At 36.1% G+C, this 18,023-nt stretch overlaps 1 protein-coding gene across 2 annotated transcripts in view; it reads left to right on the top strand.

The window, feature by feature from the left end:
* The window catches only part of VIPR2 (vasoactive intestinal peptide receptor 2), a 62,768-nt gene that overhangs the window by 7,763 nt on the left and 36,982 nt on the right, over positions 1 to 18,023 (top strand). For both annotated transcript variants that reach the window (XM_074831749.1, XM_074831739.1), the window contains exons 3-4: positions 9,465 to 9,572; positions 13,312 to 13,409. In XM_074831749.1, the coding sequence (XP_074687850.1) occupies positions 9,465 to 9,572; positions 13,312 to 13,409 (206 nt within the window). The remainder of the gene's footprint in view (positions 1 to 9,464; positions 9,573 to 13,311; positions 13,410 to 18,023) is intronic.

Genomic DNA, 18,023 nt, shown 5'->3' with positions numbered 1-18,023 from the left:
ACAGAGCACATTTTTCTGGAAGCTCTTCAGAACGGTGGGATGAATATTAAAGTGTTGGACCCATGGCAAGTTGTCCAAAAGTTAGTTTATCCAACTAACCTCTGCTGTTAAGGTTATTTTTCCAGTAAGAAACGTGTTTATTTTGCATTCTAATCCACATACACACACACATGTATCTCTGTATTGTGCTAAAGGGCTGACTCTAACTAAGACAACCTGACAATCACTCTCTCCTCCACATCAATACATAGGAGACTTATACAAAGCCAGATGAAAAGGAATGTCCTCAAAATTCCCGCTTTCTTAATCCTTCCAATCTCATCAAGGTCTTCCGTCAGTTTTTGTTTGGTTTTGCAGTTATTTTCTCTGTAGGAGTCGGTAGTTCAGACTGCAGTGTTGCTTAGAGTTATCTAAGAATTAAAGGTAGAATTAAATGAGGTAGTAGGATCATGGAACTTCCTTTGATGCAGCACCAGTAGGTCTTGACAAGACAACTTTAGCTTTCTTGAATCTCTGTGCTGCTGCTTTTCTAGCTGTAGTACAGATGTGGCTACTTTTTGGTTCACGCATTTTTTTATGAGGGGAGCTGAAGGGGCTACTTTGAATGTCTATCTTGGCTTCCATTCATTGAAGTATCATCATTAATGACACCGTATAAAACTGATCATCCCTATGGTGTTGACAGTGTCTGGGCTTTGTGGAAGCTGTTCTTATTTATTTGAGGGCAAAAGAGAGGCAGAGCTGGTTTGTCTTTTGAGAAGACTGGGCGATAGGTGAGAAAGGATGTTGAATGAAAGGAGTTGCCTACTGAAAAATAACCAACAGGAAATAAACTGCAAAGACCAAGAAAATGTCCTGATCAGCCTCATTCAAAAATCTCACATAATAAAGGTTACTAAGAGTGACAGTAACAAACTTTTTTGGAAATAAGAGAGGCATCATGTGGCCACAGATACATTGTACAATTCTGAAGGTCTGAAATTTCTACCCCCCTGCAAAACGTAAATAGAAATTCAGCAGTAGGCATTAATAAATGGTATTTGGAGCTCTGAAAAAGGAAAGTGCACAGCCATAAGTGAACTTACTGTGTTTTTCAGAAGATTCTGAAAGAAATACTGCCCTGCATAGTTTTGCACTTGAGTCCTTGAGACATCTTGAGCACTTGTACACTTGAGACATCTGTGGACATGGCAGTCTACTCTCCATGACATCCAAAGTTTAAAGACCACAAGCAATAATCTTGTATACCAAAGCACTAAAAACCTCCAGCAAATACAACAAATAGCACATGGGTTAGACATAATCCAAAATAACAGAAATATACGGTCCCAATATACAGAGACTTTTAATATTTTGTGGTATGGTTTATATGAACAGTAGATTGATATTTAATAATATTTTTTGAAGAATGTACAGCATATCTAAATTGGGGCAACACGAAGATGAAGGTACCTCTTGCAGCTTTGACTCTACATCCGTTAATATCTTTGCAGTATAATAGAAAATGGTGTTCTTATAGTAAGATGAGAGTGCTGTCCAGTCATACAAAAATAAATGCTCTTGTCTCCAAATAACATTTTGAGTAATTGGAAAGCAGGATTTACTTGGCGGAAAAATTGGATGGAAATGCATTTTCTTTTTCAGAGGGTTTTTTTCAAAGTTTTTAGCTGGCAACTTCCATGTTTCCATATAGAGCCCTAAAACTATGTAAATTACATTAAAATATAAAATTTTCTTATAGATTTTTGATTCCTTAATGAGAAACTGTTCTTTAGAAGGGAAATAAGACATTTCTTCTGAAATGTTTCATTTAGTGAAAAGCCGGTAATCCCCTAGAAATCTCAGTAACAGTATTTTTGCCATTCCTGGTAATAGCACTAGCTTGTGAAAACCTATAAACTTCTAAGATTTTATGTGAATATGAGGTAAACTCATTTGGTTTCGTCATTCTGTTTAACTAGCTAAATCTGATGTATACTGTAGACTTCCAAAATTCTACTTGCTGTGTATGAGTAGTTTTTGTTGACTAGTAGTTAAAAACATTTACCTTCACATTTCCTCCGCATTTCTAAATAATCAGAGCTTGTGTACACTTCAGTTTCACAACAGTGCTTTCGTTCAACATAGGCATATTGCAGCTGCTGCTTGAGCGTTTTGCAGCCAGTGTTTCCAGTTTCACATGACTGCAGGCTGGAAGCTCCTTGCGGAGGGAGTTTGGGGGCCCCTGGGCAGGCAGAGCCCTTCCCACCCCCAGCTAAGGCAGCCAGAGGGCAGACATGGGCAGGACCAGCCCCAGGCATCGGGCATCTCCCTGGGGTAGGGACAGCCGAGGACATTGGCCTGCAGGTGGGGGTCAGGATCCAGCCTGGTGCAGGGAACACCAGGGTTGGACCCAGCCCTGGGGTGGCCGGGCAGGGCTGTAGTGGTGGGTCAGGGCCCAGGCAGAGGCAGGCCCAGGCACTGCTGTGACGAAGCTGAGCTCAGGTGCACCTACAACATCGCTGAAGGCCCAAACCTGAGCTTAGATGGGACCCTGAGCAGAGGCGTGAGGCTGGTCAGGGCCATTAAGGCCTATTAATGCACTCAGGACCCTGACGAAAGTAGGTGGCATATAGCTTTAGCAAAGTAGCTTGGAGCAACGGTATTTTTGCTAGTCTTATTCCTGTTACCACTTTAAGCAGTTTTGCTGTGTGTTTTCTTTGCTTCTAGTTTACTAGCTTGCTATTTCTCTAGTGCCTCCTTTTACTTTCTTTCTTATTACTTGTGTGAAAATGCGGAAAGAATTTCGGTCTGTATATGTTCATAAATTCTCATGCAGTCTAAATTACATGCTGTGGCATTCAGACCTACAGTCTAGAGAACATTGCCCATAAGAGGTGAGATTGCTTCTGCTTTGTCAAGTAAAGTACAAAAATCAAAACGTTTCCCTGTTTGAAAAATAAACCCTAGACTAGCTGACAACTTTCTGGCTGGTTTTCAAAGCACTCTCTCTTTGTTTCATGTATCATGCACGCCTAGACAGTTTAAAAAATGCTAAACCTCCCTTTGAATTGGAAATTTTAAAAATCCAAAGTGCCACCTAGTGGTTAATATGTGGATAAAATGTATATGTAAACAAAACTTTCCAGTATAAACCAATGTTACACATTTTTATAGATGAAGAAGCACATCCAGGTAAGCAAACTTGTTGCTCAGAGACTGGATCTTTGATAGCAGGTTGGTGAACGTGGTGACAATACTTACATAAGCTCAAAAAAATGAGAAACAAAATGTAGTTTATAGTCTGCCACATTTCCTTTCATTATGAAGTATCTGCAAGTGCATCACAAGTATTAAAGACCAAACATTCAAATGAAGTAAGTGATCTCATCGAAACTAGCTAAGAATAGCATCTGCAATATTATCTGGAGGAACCAGAGGGAAGAGCAGTAGAGGAGTGATACCATGGCCACACTTTTGAGTGAATCATTGATCAGAGGTTTTCTGGGAAGACTGATTGTTTTTTTGGATATGCTGTGAATGACACACCAGAGAAATACATGATGCAAATGAAGAGATTGAAAAGAGATTGTTATATGTAGGGTGCAGGAGTGTTCTTCTAGACACCACAGAAATAGGGATGAAGAACCTTTTTTTCTTGCCTTTGCTAGCTTCATTAATAGGTAAAGAAGAAAGTAAAGAGTATAGTAGTAGAGATGTGCAGAAAAAGTTGAGGAGCTAAGACCAATCAAGACCTGGACTGGTTTTATAAGTGTACATAGTAGAGTGAAAGGACAAAAACAGTCAAGGCTTGAGAATTTATTGAAGCAGAATGCAAACATAGAGACTAAATCCATTAATGAACATAAAAAGATAAAAATATACATCAAAATAATTTTGCATACTTAGAATATTTTAAAAAATCTATAAATAAAAGTGCAGACATATGAAATAAACATTGGAGCGATTTAAGTTTTATTTAAATTTGAAATATTTTCTATAGAATTATGGGTAAAATCGTTACTAGAACTAAAACTTAAAACCTTATTTAAAGGTAAAAATAAAAATGTTTTGTATCTTACTTGATTAATATCCTTTGGAGACAGCAGGAAACAGGCGTATATATGTGGGAGATGAGTAAAACTTGCAGAGAATAAGAGTGTACATAATGATTTTATGCAATGCAGCAGTGATGGATGACAGTCCAGAAATCATGACACTGAATGAATTAATGGCTGGACAGAGAGTAGTAGAGAGTAAGTGAGTAGAGAGGAGAATATCAAGCTTGATCAAGTTAGATTTCTATATGCAGAAAGAGTCACATTTAACATAGTATTTATTACCTCTTCATTTTCCAACAGTGTAGGTATTTATAGTACTGTAGGCTTCTCTGTAGTCACTGGGGAGAAACAGGCAGTTGTTGGCAGCAATTAATCTGGCCTATTTCCATGTGTTTTAGGATGAAGTGAAGAATTCTCGTGTCACCCTCTGACAATATTGCATATGTTTTTGTTGTAAAAGGATACTATGGTGGGTAAAGAGCAATATCTACTTGGAAGACCTGTGAAACTCACCAAGGTCTCCAGTTGTGCCACATCTTGAATTTCCAAGATCAGTGGGAAATTAATTGCTAGTTTCAATTGTACACAGTTAAGCTCGTGCTTTACAATAGAGATATGTTTGGGGGATGGAAGAGACAAAGAGATGCAAGTGGACTAAGAATGGACTTGTTAATTGTATCCCGCCTCTGCAATGGGGTATGTTTTGCTAAGAGAAGAAAAAGATATATGACGGCAATATTGGCAAAAATCTGTAGTAATAGGAGGAGAGGAAAATGAGGAAAGGTGTGATTTGAAAGCCCAGAAAAATGCATATTGTTTAACAATTGTACTTCTAGCAGCCTCTAGCAGTGCACCAGTAATACCATCATTTCAGCATTCAAACCTAGACCAGTTTACAGAAGCACACTGTAGTCATTCAGTGATTATAAATGCCTCCAGGACATTTCAGCAGTTTTCTCAGATTTCCTGTACCATAATAAATAAGCCTGTAAATATACATAAATTGAGGCTTAATGTTCTTCTTGGAATTCTGATGACAACCACTCAAGTTTCACTTTCATAATTGTTGATGCATTTGAATGCAGTCTAGATGCAGGAAATATATCTTTTGTGTTATTTCATCTATTTGATTTAAGGAGTCTGAAAAAATATCATTCTATCCTGTACCGTAGATGCCTGTGAAGTCTTAAAATACTGAAGAAAAACTGAGGTAAAAAAATACATTCCCCAGAAAACACTAGTGACTTTTAATGTTTTGAATGTCAAAAACTTGTTTACTGATTTCCTTCCTGCAAGCTTGTTTCAAGATTTGATACAAATTGTGTTACTTTTGGTGGGAATAGGATTTGCACCTCATTTTTTCTGTATAATATTTCATGTAATTGAAGCTTGAATAAAAGTTTTGTGGGTTTTTTTGTGGAAAATATACTAATGGAGCTCTCAAGTCCATGTTATTCAGCTGCCTTTTTATCAAAACCTTAGCCCAGTCCATACAGCAGTGTAACAAAAATTTATAAAGGCCTCTGAACTGTTTGCAAGTTACTGTAGCAAATCCACAATCTTACAGAGAGTATATTGAACAAAAGGGAAAATTTGTGAAAGTCATCAGCATTTATGGGTGTGCGTGAACACTTTCATGACTCATGTCAGCTCTCACTTGTTAGTGGAAATGAGGATGAACTAAAAAGGTCTGAAGTCGCACAAGATGCTAATTATTCTTGTGTACTCTAGGGGTTGTTTATGCTGGCTCAGTCAGTACATCCATTAAAGCCAAAAGAGTTTCATTTTGTGACTGTAGTTCTGAGTGCTGGCAGATGAAGAAAATAGTTTCTTTGTCTTTCTGATTACTTGTATGTCATGTTGTTGATGTTGTTTCTGGCTTAAAATCAATTGGGAAGGAAGCATGACCTGAATTGTCTGAGGTAAACATTCTTTTACTTTGCATAAGCCCTGGTGATGCATCATAGAGAGTTGGACTTGATTTTGATCCAGTATTGCAACTCAGGAAGCACCTAAGCATGTTTAAGTTCCATTGACTTCAAAGGGTATGAAGATGACTTTCTCAGATGTAAACCTCTTAAATTATATACAGATGACCAAGTCAACATCATCTCAGAGATACTGTTACTCATGCTAACAGAAATGCCACAAGTGCTAGAAGGGAGTACAAGGTAGACAGATATAATGGAGCATAGATAAAACTCATGAGTTAATTCTTAAAGAAATGTATGAACTGGCTGTAGGAGCAGAAACACTAGGAAGGACAAACTCTGCATGATCATCGGGGAAAACAGAAGTGTTTATGGAGTCTAGAGAGTATTACACTCTGAGTCAGTTGCTAAAAACATTCATTCAAGAGGTAAGGACCAGAAACCTGAAAAGAGTGCATTGTCAATGGGAACAGAAACTTCTCAGCTAACTATGGAATACAGCTAAAATGAATTTCACTCTCACAGTTCCTAGTCCTGAGTAAGTCTCCCTTACCCTAAAGTAAGGCTACAAGGAATCAGATACATTGGTCTAGGAGTCACAGTTTGTTTAGCTTGGAGAAGAGTGATCTGATTGCTGTTTTTAACTACCTAATGGGCTTATAGAGAAGATGGAGTCAGACTCTTCTCAGATGTGAACAGAAGAAAACCCCCAAGAAACACAACGGGAAGCAACGGAGGCAACCTGCAGCAAGGGAAATACTAAATAGATACATAGAAAAATTCTTTGTGGAGGAGACTGTGTTTGTGCAGGTTGCCCAGAGAGGTTGTGATATCTCCATTTTTGGAGATTTTTGATGCTTCACTGGAAAAGGTATTGTAATGAGGGTGGGTGTGTGAGGTAATGAATGTTTAATACATTTCTTGTATACCTTTTTGGAGGTTGATACAGCGTACAAGGCAGTGGAGGATATGACATTACATATTATCTATCCACACAGATAAACTTTGTGAAGTGTTCCCATTAGTAATCCCTTATTTTTGACATCATCTTTCTGAATGCAGAACAGATGCTGCATTTAGAGCTGTATAATCCTAAGAGGAGTGAAGAAAGAGCCAGTCCCCATGAACAAGTGACTCCTCTGGAGAGTATCATTTCCTTGGGAAACTGTATAGAGGGGACTCTATTGAATTGGTGACCAAATGCAAACTTTACCCCATAATCCTTCTCTCAGAATCACAGAATCATCTGGGTTGGAAAAGACTTTGAAGATCATCTAGTCCAACCATTAACCTAACACTGACAGTTCTCAACTACACCATATCCCTAAGCACTATGTTGACCCTACTCTTAAACACCTCCAGGGATGGGGACTCCACCACTGCCCTGGGCAGCCCATTCCAACGCCTAACAACCCAATCTGTAAAGAAATGCTTCCTAACACCCAGTCTAAACCTTCCCTGGCGCAACTTGAGGCCATTCCCTCTTGTCTTATCGCTTATTACTTGGTTGAAGAGACTCATCCCCAGCTCTCTGCAACCTCCTTTCAGTAGTTGTAGAGGGCGATGAGGTCTCCCCTCAGTCTCCTCTTCTCCAGACTAAACACCCCCAGTTCCCTCAGCCGCTCCTCGTACGACATGTGCTCCAGGCCCTTCACCAGCTTCGTTGCCCTTCTCTGGACACGCTCGAGTAATTCAATGTCCTTTTTGTAGTGAGGGGCCCAAAACTGAACACAGGAATCGAGGTGCGGCCTCACCAGTGCTGAGTACAGGGGTAAGATCACTTCCCTGTCCCTGCTGGCCATGCTATTTCTGATGCAAGCCAGGATACCACTGGCCTTCTTGGCCACCTGGGCGCACTGCTGACTCATGTTCAGCCAGCTATCAGTCAACACCCCTAGGTCCCTCTCTGACTCGCAGGTCTCCAGCCACTCCTCCCCAAACCTCTCATCTTTTTTCATCTCCAAACCCTATTCTTGGTACAGCACAGAGGCTCCCTCCCAACTATCACACTTAGATGTCTTCAAAGGAAAGCAAGTCCCATGGGAATGCTATGCCACTGGCTCTCTTTCATGCTGCAACTAGGACATACCCCTAGGGGCAAATCCAGCTGCCACATTCTTGTGTTCCCTAGTTTACATATACTTTGAAAGTAAGTTAAACTTTGAAAGTAGGATGCTAGACACTTTAAGTCAACACAAACTGCCCAAGTTTAATAATTGCACTAATATGGTTTAATACAAATATAGAACTTTTAAATATTCGTTTTCCAGCTTCATTTAACTCAGGTGGCTTGATTTGGGGCATGACCTCACTAGCACAGAGCAAATGAGTAGTGAATTGCTAATACTATAAGTATGCTAAAGAACAGTGTTATACATGGATGTAAGCAATTTCTAATCCAAGTTTCATGTTTTCTACTGAGAGGAGCAAACTGTCCCTTATACTTTCTAATAAACTTATGGAGATAATATTGGTAGGATAAAATTTTCATTTCTCTCTTTAGCATTAATTGCAAATTTAAATTGTGAATTGTCAATTGCCTTATTTGAAGACATAAATTCCCAGAATTTTACACATGATTTTTTTCTGAGATAACTCAAACTGAGATAATATGAGTAACATTTCCTTACTTCTTTGTCATAATAATTCTTCATAAGGCTCATATTCAGAAACCTTCATAACTCTTCACTTAGCTTAGAAGGCAAGCATTATAAGTAGACACCTTTAAACAAGTGGAGCATGATTGATCCAAGAGCCCGTAGTGGGCTATAGGAAGATTTACGCTCATTCACAAGATACTGCTTTTGAGCCACTTTTATTTGGGTATCAGCATGGGCAAAACTGTAGCAAGTATTTACTATCTACTAGTAACAAGTTGTTACTAGTACTACAATAAAACATGCCTATAAAATTTTATGACCTCCCCTTCCTGAAATCAATATGCACAAGCATTCTTTGTTCAAATCCCTGTTATTTAGTTCAGGAGAGATGATTTTATAAGTCCATGCCCATTGTCCCAAAAATTCTCCAGTCATGATGTGCTCCTGTCGTATTTGTGATGCTGAGTCCGATGAACTACTTAAATATTTCTTTGTGATGTTCAAACTGCCTATTACTGCAGATTAAAAAGTTCATTTTAACTGTGTTTAAGAGATCCTCAAAATTTTTGGAATGTTAATAATCCGTATAAATACTCAGAAGTTACTTTTTAACATTTCTTTTCTTAGCACGATCCCATCAAAATGACATACTTTTAATGAGACACTTTACAAACAATGTTAACTGACCTAAAAATAAACTGATTAATCAGTAGACTCTTATGATTCCCTTAACATTTTCATAGAAATTACCATGTTTGCAACTTTCTTGAAAAAGGCTAATCTTTCTTGAACTAGCCATCCAAAGCTTCCACCAAGTCTTTATAAGGTAAATACAGTAGGGTGATTCAGACCAGACTGAGCTTTCAAATATATTACTGCTGTTTTTGTTTCAGGATGTGTTGGAATTTGGGATAACATCACCTGTTGGCGTCCTGCGAGGATTGGAGAGACTGTCACTGTCCCTTGTCCAAAAGTATTTAGTCTTTTTTCTGGCAAACCAGGTATTTCATTTTAAGGTGTATTTTTGCTGGCTTCTCTTTGGTATTTTATAACATATAATGTGCTAAAAATGGTTTATTTGCAGTTTAAAGTTTTTATTTTCTTTTTAAAGAGTTAAAATAATAGGTTCTTAACGGAACTGTTCATGATATATCATGTAAAGATGAAATAATTGTCTTTGTGTTCCATGTGGTGTTCTTTGATAGATACTAAATATATATTCTGATATAGTGACATTTACCATGGCTGAAGACATTGCTTGCTCTTTTTTACCTATTAGTGTTAATTATTAAGGCAGCTGAGCCTGACTGATGTCTTTAACAGTTGCAGGTCACATGCAGGTAACTCCTTCTGTGCTTAGGAGGGGAGCTCTGCCTTGCCTGCATGAGAATAATGAGCCAACATTCACATTTAATACCTAAAAGTTATCACTATTGCTATTTAAGGTTGTTATTATGAAACCTTTTATTCTGTTTTTTAATGGAACTTGAAAAGAGCTCCAGTGTCTCAGATTGCTCATGAAATGTTTAGCTGTTTTAAGTCCACCATCCTCTGTACCATCTTGTCAATACATTATACTGTGGTTTGACTTTGCACTTTGGCTTGCGAGTGGGGCTTTAAAAATAGACAATGCACACACAGCATTTCACATAGGTATCTCAAAACACAGCAGGAAAAGTCTTATCCATGTTGCGCAGGTGAGGAACCTTTATCATGAAGAGCTGGTGAAAGGTGCAAAACTTATCACAGTGATTTAATTCAGCTTTTGAGGTCTCTGTAGAGAGCTTTGTAACAATATTACTTTTAACATAGAGGCTAACATGGGGTATGACTAAAATACCTTTATTCTCAAAACTGTTGATTAAGTCTCGTTCCACTAAAAAAATAGATAACTAAAACAATCTACAGATGAACAAAGGTTTTCATTCTTGGAGCTGGTGAATCTTGGTTAGTTTATCATGATAGTCTAAACAGTTTATAAAAGAGAAGGTATGTGTAATCACTAAATGTTGTAAAATCTATAACAGTATTCAAATGACTCAAAGATATTAAGGTGTTGTCATGAGACAGAGGGAACTAATAAATATCAAAAATTGAAAATGTGAATTAAATCACACTGCTTCTATTTGCCAGAAGCTAGAGCATGCACACTGTCTCTGGAGTTTAGATGTTTCATATTTAACAACTGTTAGTATCTTATATTACAATAACATTTTAATTTTCCTATAAAACAACTGTAATAAATATTTATGTCTGAAACCTTCACATTACATTACAACTGTATCTCACTTGGGCATGTTGTCATTAAGACTGAAAGATCACTTCCTATTTATAGTTTGCTTAATTTTCCCGTATATAGCTTTTTTCACAGTTACCTGTTTACTTCCTTGTGGAACTAACAGGATGGTTTGTTAGAGGTACCTGTTAAGACAATTTTTTAAAATCTTGTCTTTCTATAACTTCAGAGAAGGAAGACAGCAAACATCTTGCATGGTTGATTCAATTAAGATCTAACTATCTCAGCACCTTTATAATTCAATTATGGTCAGGAATATATAATTTATTTAATTCATACACCACACATACGAAGTTCACTTGATTCTTATGGCAGGAAATTATTAAAATATCTTTAAACAAGAAAATTAACTATTTAGCCAGATTTGTGAGATGTATGTTTTAGTTTTTTCAGGATTTAAGAGGAATTAAAATTCTACTACAAGATGATCTAGACTACCTTATTTTTTATGGAAGCATTCCAGATCACAAGTAGGCTTTTAAATACCATCAATTCTTTAAAGGATTTCTTAATTTAAATTGTGAATTTAAAAAAGTAATTGTCTTCTCATCTTCACAACTTTTGGAGGACTGGCTCTTAATTTCTTCTGTGATTGTCACGGTTATAGTTAAAACATACCACATAATTAATTCTCTATTGAATATTAGTAACTTCATATTAAATTAATTTTTACTGAAAAGCAATCATATTATCCTATAATGCTTTTTTTGTATTGTACATGATGATGTAAGTATCAGAGAGTTATTTTTTTATTTGGTATATGAGTATCAGAAAGTTATTTATTGAATAAAAAAATGCATTTTTTATTCAAATATATGTGTCAAGTTATAGGTTTTAAATGAGATTGACATCTGAAATATTTAATTGCATGGAACAATAGTATAGAAATAAACAATGTCTTCCATAGAACATTGCCTAACTGTCTTTAAGTTAGAAGACCTTACAGTATTTTTAGTAGAAAATATTTCAGCATCTTGAGTACATAGTCTTTTTCTTGCAAAACTGGCTTTGACGTAATTTGTGGTTCCTTTAACACATTCCTGTGCTCTGCCTCGTCAGAGAATCTTGATGTACTTTTAAAGTGAAGACTCTTCAGAGTGTATAAATAAGTTACATTTTCTTTAAAAAATGCCGTGTCTATGCCAAATGGCAGAAATGGTCCTGTTGTTTGAGGAGACGCTGTAGTTTGAGGTCAAGGCCTTGTTGTAAGCTAGAAAGATTTGGTTGTTGGTTGGTCAACTGTTTGTAGGATATTTACAACTTTCTACTGAAGACTTTATACAAAGAAGAAATTCCAGTAACCAATCAGCAAGATAAAAATCACAAAAGCTTTAGTTTGGAGTGTATATAAACACATTTGGTTATTCTTGGCCAAAGTTGATCTGTGACACATAAATTTGTTCTTGTGGTGAAAAACAGGCATCTTTAAGTCAGTGAAAGACCACTCCAAACCAAAGCAGTACGTTATTATAGATTTCAAGTATAATGGATATAACAGTTGCTGTAAGAAGGGCGACGGGAAGTTGCTTATGATTTAACATTGTAAGAGTATGTTATAATAATTTTAATGACTATTCCTTATTCTGACATCAGACTCTTCAGTTCTCTCCTGTTGAAGCTGTTCCATATTGTATGAACATTATTTCATATTCATTAGATTAAAGAGTAGAATCCTGGGTTGCCCTCTTCTCGTCTGCATGACTTTATCTGGGAAAAGAGTCAACTTCTTGTCTCAGTTCCAACCAAAAAGTCCTTTCTGAAATTAATAGATATTCAAAGTTTCTTTCCAACCATACTTGTACATCTCCTATATGTTCCTTAGACTACATTGTTTCAGTGATTGGTTCAAAGGGTGGGATTCAGCATGCATATTTATTTCCTTGTTCTTCAACCTATCATATAATTTGGCCTTTAAAGTGCATTACCAACTGTACAACATTTGCTGTACCAGTACTTCATCACCATAATAAGAGCTTTTGTAACTCTTCAGTAGATCATTTGGTATTGCCTTCTCAGAAAAGCCTAGATAGGAGGTTAGAACAACTCTCACTTAAATTACTTTTCTACCAGATTACTTTACCTACAAATTATCCCCTTTATAGAGTGAGCTGAAAGACCCCCTCCAGAATACTTTAGATAAAACAGCAAAATATTTCAGGCTTTTGCAGATGTAACAGAACTAGCTGGTATACCAAAGCAGAAGCCTATCATCACAGCTTGGAATTACTTTTGTAATTACTCTAGTGCAAAGGCAACTCAGAGCTAGAGTAAAAACCAGGTAATATGAATGAACAGTACATGAAAGGAAATGGCTGAGTTGCTTTAACAGGAGTGCTAGAAAATGCAGGATGTTAACAGAATGACAAAGTTATGTTGTCTAAAGATTCATTGATGAGGAGACTTTGGAATCTTTCTGATTTAAATTCTCAAATTTTGCTTTACAGGAAATATTAGCAAAAATTGTACAAGTAATGGGTGGTCAGATATTTTTCCTGACATCTTAAGTACTTGTGGATATAATGACTATGAAGATGATTATAAGGTAGGAAAAATACTTTTTTATTCATTTAGATGCTGCTGTTCAATACAGCTGTCAGACATACTGCTTCTAAATAATACCCATTTTACTCTGTCAGAATTAATGAAAATCTGTAGTAATACTTGGTATCATTGATTGCCATATGCTTGGATTGCAAATGTCATATAAGATAAAATCAGAAATGTAGAATTCAGTAACTGTTTGAAATTCAAGGCTATAAACACTTGGTAATTGCAGTAATGCATCTGTATTTCTAATATTGCAGTGGCACTCAGCTTGTGCACAGTATGTTTTGCATTGTGTTATTTCTAGAAGTTTCTATTATAACAAATCCTACTACTGTAAGAATCTGTTAATAATACATGCACCACTTGACACCAGTGTACGTGTTTAAGTAAAATAGAATTAATTTAGGTCATTGAAATTATTGCAGATTTATATTGGACCTTAGCAACTAAAAGTCGTTCAAAAAGATACCAAGATATCTTAAATACACTATAAATGGAAAAATTAATTTGTTCACTTTGCAGATTTTCCATCACGTTTTGCCTGTTTTCTATCTGTTTTCATGCTGAGGCTAACAGAGCAAGATTTTGTTTACAAGCATGAGCTCATAGTGTCAGTAAAACTCTTATCATGAACAGATGAAGTCCTCTCATGAATAAAGATACTTGTCTGGTTGGGTTTTTCTGGATTTTAGTATGGGTGGAATAGCTCTAGCAAATCTCTTCTCTCTGGTTTGCAGAGATGTGCTGGCATTCTAGCTAAGACATGCAGTTCTTGCCATCTCTTTCTGTATTTAAAAGCCCAGCCATTACTGTAGTTGAAAATAGATAATAAAGAAGATGGATAGAATATGTTGTTTTTCCCAACTTTTTTGAAGACACATTCTAAAACATCGGTATCATCTGACAGCTTGGGAACACACATGCATTGCTGCTAGAACAGCCATTTTAAAACACTGTCATTCAACCCAGACGTTATCATGTGGAGTGAAAATCGGTCAAGACTTAAAAATTCAAATTAACAAAAAATAACATTTCAAGTAGTGAGAAAATACTTAATTAAGTATTGTTTTCTTGAATTCAGATCTTAGTGCTCAATGATAGCACCTCAAAATAAAAAATCTTTACTCAACGTAAATCAGTATAGTTCATTTATATTTGACCTAGAATTTCAACAAAAAGATCTAAAAATGAAATCCTAAGTATCTGGATACAAAATACTTTGGACACAAAAATGTTATGCAACAATATGCTTTGCGGATAATGTATGAGGTTGCCCTCAAAGTTACAGTTACTAAAGAGATCATGTTTTAGGGAAGGTGGCAAAATACTTTTCTTATGGTAAGTCTCAAGTTTTCTTCAGTATGCTTTCTCTGAAGACAGTGTTAAAGGAGAAGATAGAAACTGTCTTTGATGTGAGTTTGGTGCCTGCATCTTCACTGATGAATGACTTTCCATTATAGATCAAATTAATTATTTATTCTTTGTTTTTTGCTGTCTTTTAGGATACGGACTTGTGTCTTTACTTCAAAAGGAACTTATTTCTATACATGTTTTATATTTATTTATATCTATATATGCATACACCCAGACATATATATCTCTCCAGATATGCATCTATTTTAGGCAGTTTTGAACATTCTAGAGAAGGCTTTATAGAGATCAGTGAGCAAATACTGAACAGGACATTTATTAATAGATACAAAATTTTTATGCTGAAAATGCACTGAAATGAGAAAGCTTATTTAAAAATACCACAAGCATGTCATCTGTTATTTATCTGCTGAAAGAACTTGTCTGCTTCCACAGTTTGCATTGATTTTACTGAGAGTTAAAATGTTCAATTTTGTCAATATACCATGTCAAATGGTATACTAGTAGGTATACTATAAAAAGAAATGGTTTGCCTAACATTTTGAAATTAACTAGAAGTTCCTCATACAGCACCCTTAAATTGAATGTTTTATTTTATGTTAGATATTAGTATTCTTTAGTGCTTCTACCTGTATTTATCAGGGACCAGTTTGACAAGTGTGACAGTGTCTGAACAAACTATCTGTATGTTGTTATCACATCCAATTGTAGATCTAAACCTTTATTTTATACTTCCAGTCTCTTTCCTATAAGTAAATTGGTTGCTGCTAACATTCAAGATCAAGATTTAGGTTCATCTCAGTAATTCAAATGTTTCTCTTCTTTTTTTTTTTTTTTTCCCTTTCCTTTTTTATTTCTGTTGGGCTCATGGTAGCACAATGACAAAATGAGTAGCTTGATTTGACCATGCTAGAAATACACCTCAGGGTGTGTTAACCCAACCCAAGCCTCACTGCAACATTTCCTTGACATATTTTGACATCTTCTATCTAGACTGAACAAGCTAGAGATGTGTCCTAGCTGTCTTCAGAGGGTATTCAACTCTCTGTCAGCATTATTAATACATGACAAGGTGCCTGGTGAATGTAAAGGACTGAAAGATGTCCACTTTATTTAAAATAATGACTGGGTCAGTTAATACAGCTTTGTCTAATTTTAGCATGAATTGGCCTGAGATTTATTAGATCACACAAAACCCCCCAGTATACACAAGTTACAGGCTATGTGATTTGAATGCATAGGGTCATACAAAGACAAATTAATGGAGAGAAAGATCCTCAGGTCTGTTAAATGTGGTGATACTGTTGTAGCTTGTGCATAAGGAGAAGCATCATCTATGGAAGTAGTATTTCCCTATTTGGCCAGTTTCCTGAAGCATTCGCTCTGAGGCTGCTGTCAGAGAGAAAATCCTGGGTGTGCTAGCCACTATGCAATACAGATACACCAGCCAAGACAAGCGGAGTCAAGGCAGTGAGGTCAGGACTGACACAAACACTGTCTTGAATGCCTGTAACTACCTTTAGAAAACAGATGCGTTACTACTGTCTGTGAAGTGGGTCATTGCACTGGACTAATGGATTGTTTGTATTGAGCCTAAACTGAATCCTTCACTCTCAACAAAATGCAGTACAGGGCAGCCATCTACCAATGCTTTTTCTGTGTGCCTGTAAGTCATGTTATATTTATTTGCATTACATTCTGCATTTTTCATGACCTTTTCCATGAGATGTGATTAAGATACCACTATTCCTTAAAATAAATAGCAACATCTTCCATTGACTTCAAGTGAGAAGGGCTAGGCCTGAATATAACCTGATATTCTCTCTTGTAGAGCACAGTGGGAATTTAATTTATTAATTTCACTCTGTCCAAAGACACTGCAGAATACCAGTATGCAGTGAGAATGTTCACATTCACGGATACACATAGGCTGGTACACATTTACACAGGAAAATATGGAGGTTTATGCATTTATAAAGTTGTCATCTCTCCCACTATGGTTAGGGAACTTTGAATAAGAAGATACTCTTACTGACATAATTAAAATTAATGAAGCAACTGTTATTACTTAAGGCAATGATGGTCTCATCTTTTTTGGGTGATGTTTAGGCTTAAGGTGAATTGAAGGAGAAACATGTCGGAAAAGGGGTAGCATTAATTACTTGCATACAGATTATTACATACCATGAGGAATACCAATTTTATTACATATATTTTTGCTAAATTCTATTTTTCTCTGCACCATTACAAAATATGTAGAAGTACCTGATAAGAAAAAAGTAAATTGTCCATAACATGTAATCTATCTGTTTATCTCAGTGTATATTTGTTTGCTTATAAGTAATTACTACAAAATTTTAGAAATTACTACTGTGTTGTTGAAGTTAATTTTGCAAAAGGAAAGAACTAGGGCTCTTTATTCAACTTCTATTTGCATTTGCTCATTTCAGTATTTCTAAAGTACTGAATTCATTTGCTAGACTCAGTTTTGATTTTACATTGTTTGTAGAGTTTAAGGTTTTCCGATTTGTTCTTCTAGTATGACTATTTAGATATTATGGAATGTACTCTGACACATGTATCATAAAAATGTAAGACCACAAATTTTAATAAGTTGTAAGTAATCATATCTGTGAATATTAGACTCTTACATACAGTATTACAGAAATATACTGGCCCGCAGAATAAACAAAATGAAGAGTCACTTGGAATGGTAATGATTGTAAATACTTCAGTAATAACCAGTTATACTTCTGGTTAAATGAATAAAGAGGTGTGGGTTTTTCTTTTACGTTAAGGGTGACTTCAGGTCAATAGCAAAACTCCTTTGGACAAAGAATCAAGGCCTAAACTTTCTTCAGAGTGGTTTGTTCTTCAGCACTGAATTATCCTCTCACCCCTAGAGGTCCTTCCAAACCAAGGCTGATGTAGAAAGATCCAATGGGTAGCTGTCAACTTTGCCTAGGAAACTTCTGTGCTATGTCTATTCTGTAAATAAACACAAGACTTCTGTCTCCTGAACTTAATAAAAATAACATGAAACTAAAGGAAACATTAGTCGAAAAAGGTGTCTGTTCTAAGAAAACAAAACACAAGTGTGCGGAAGAACAGATTTTACAAAAAGGTGTATTGAAGATAACACTAATTACACAGACTTGTATTAATCCAATTTTTGTGGGTTTTTGTACCCTTTTAAAACATGTTAACATTAGGTAGCCACAAAAAAAAAAAAAAAAAA

The sequence above is a fragment of the Strix aluco genome, chromosome 1 (genome assembly GCF_031877795.1).
Source record: "Strix aluco isolate bStrAlu1 chromosome 1, bStrAlu1.hap1, whole genome shotgun sequence".
Lineage (NCBI taxonomy): Eukaryota > Metazoa > Chordata > Aves > Strigiformes > Strigidae > Strix > Strix aluco.
The sequence above is the reverse complement of the archived record's forward strand: the minus strand, read 5'-3'. Positions and strand labels throughout refer to the sequence as shown.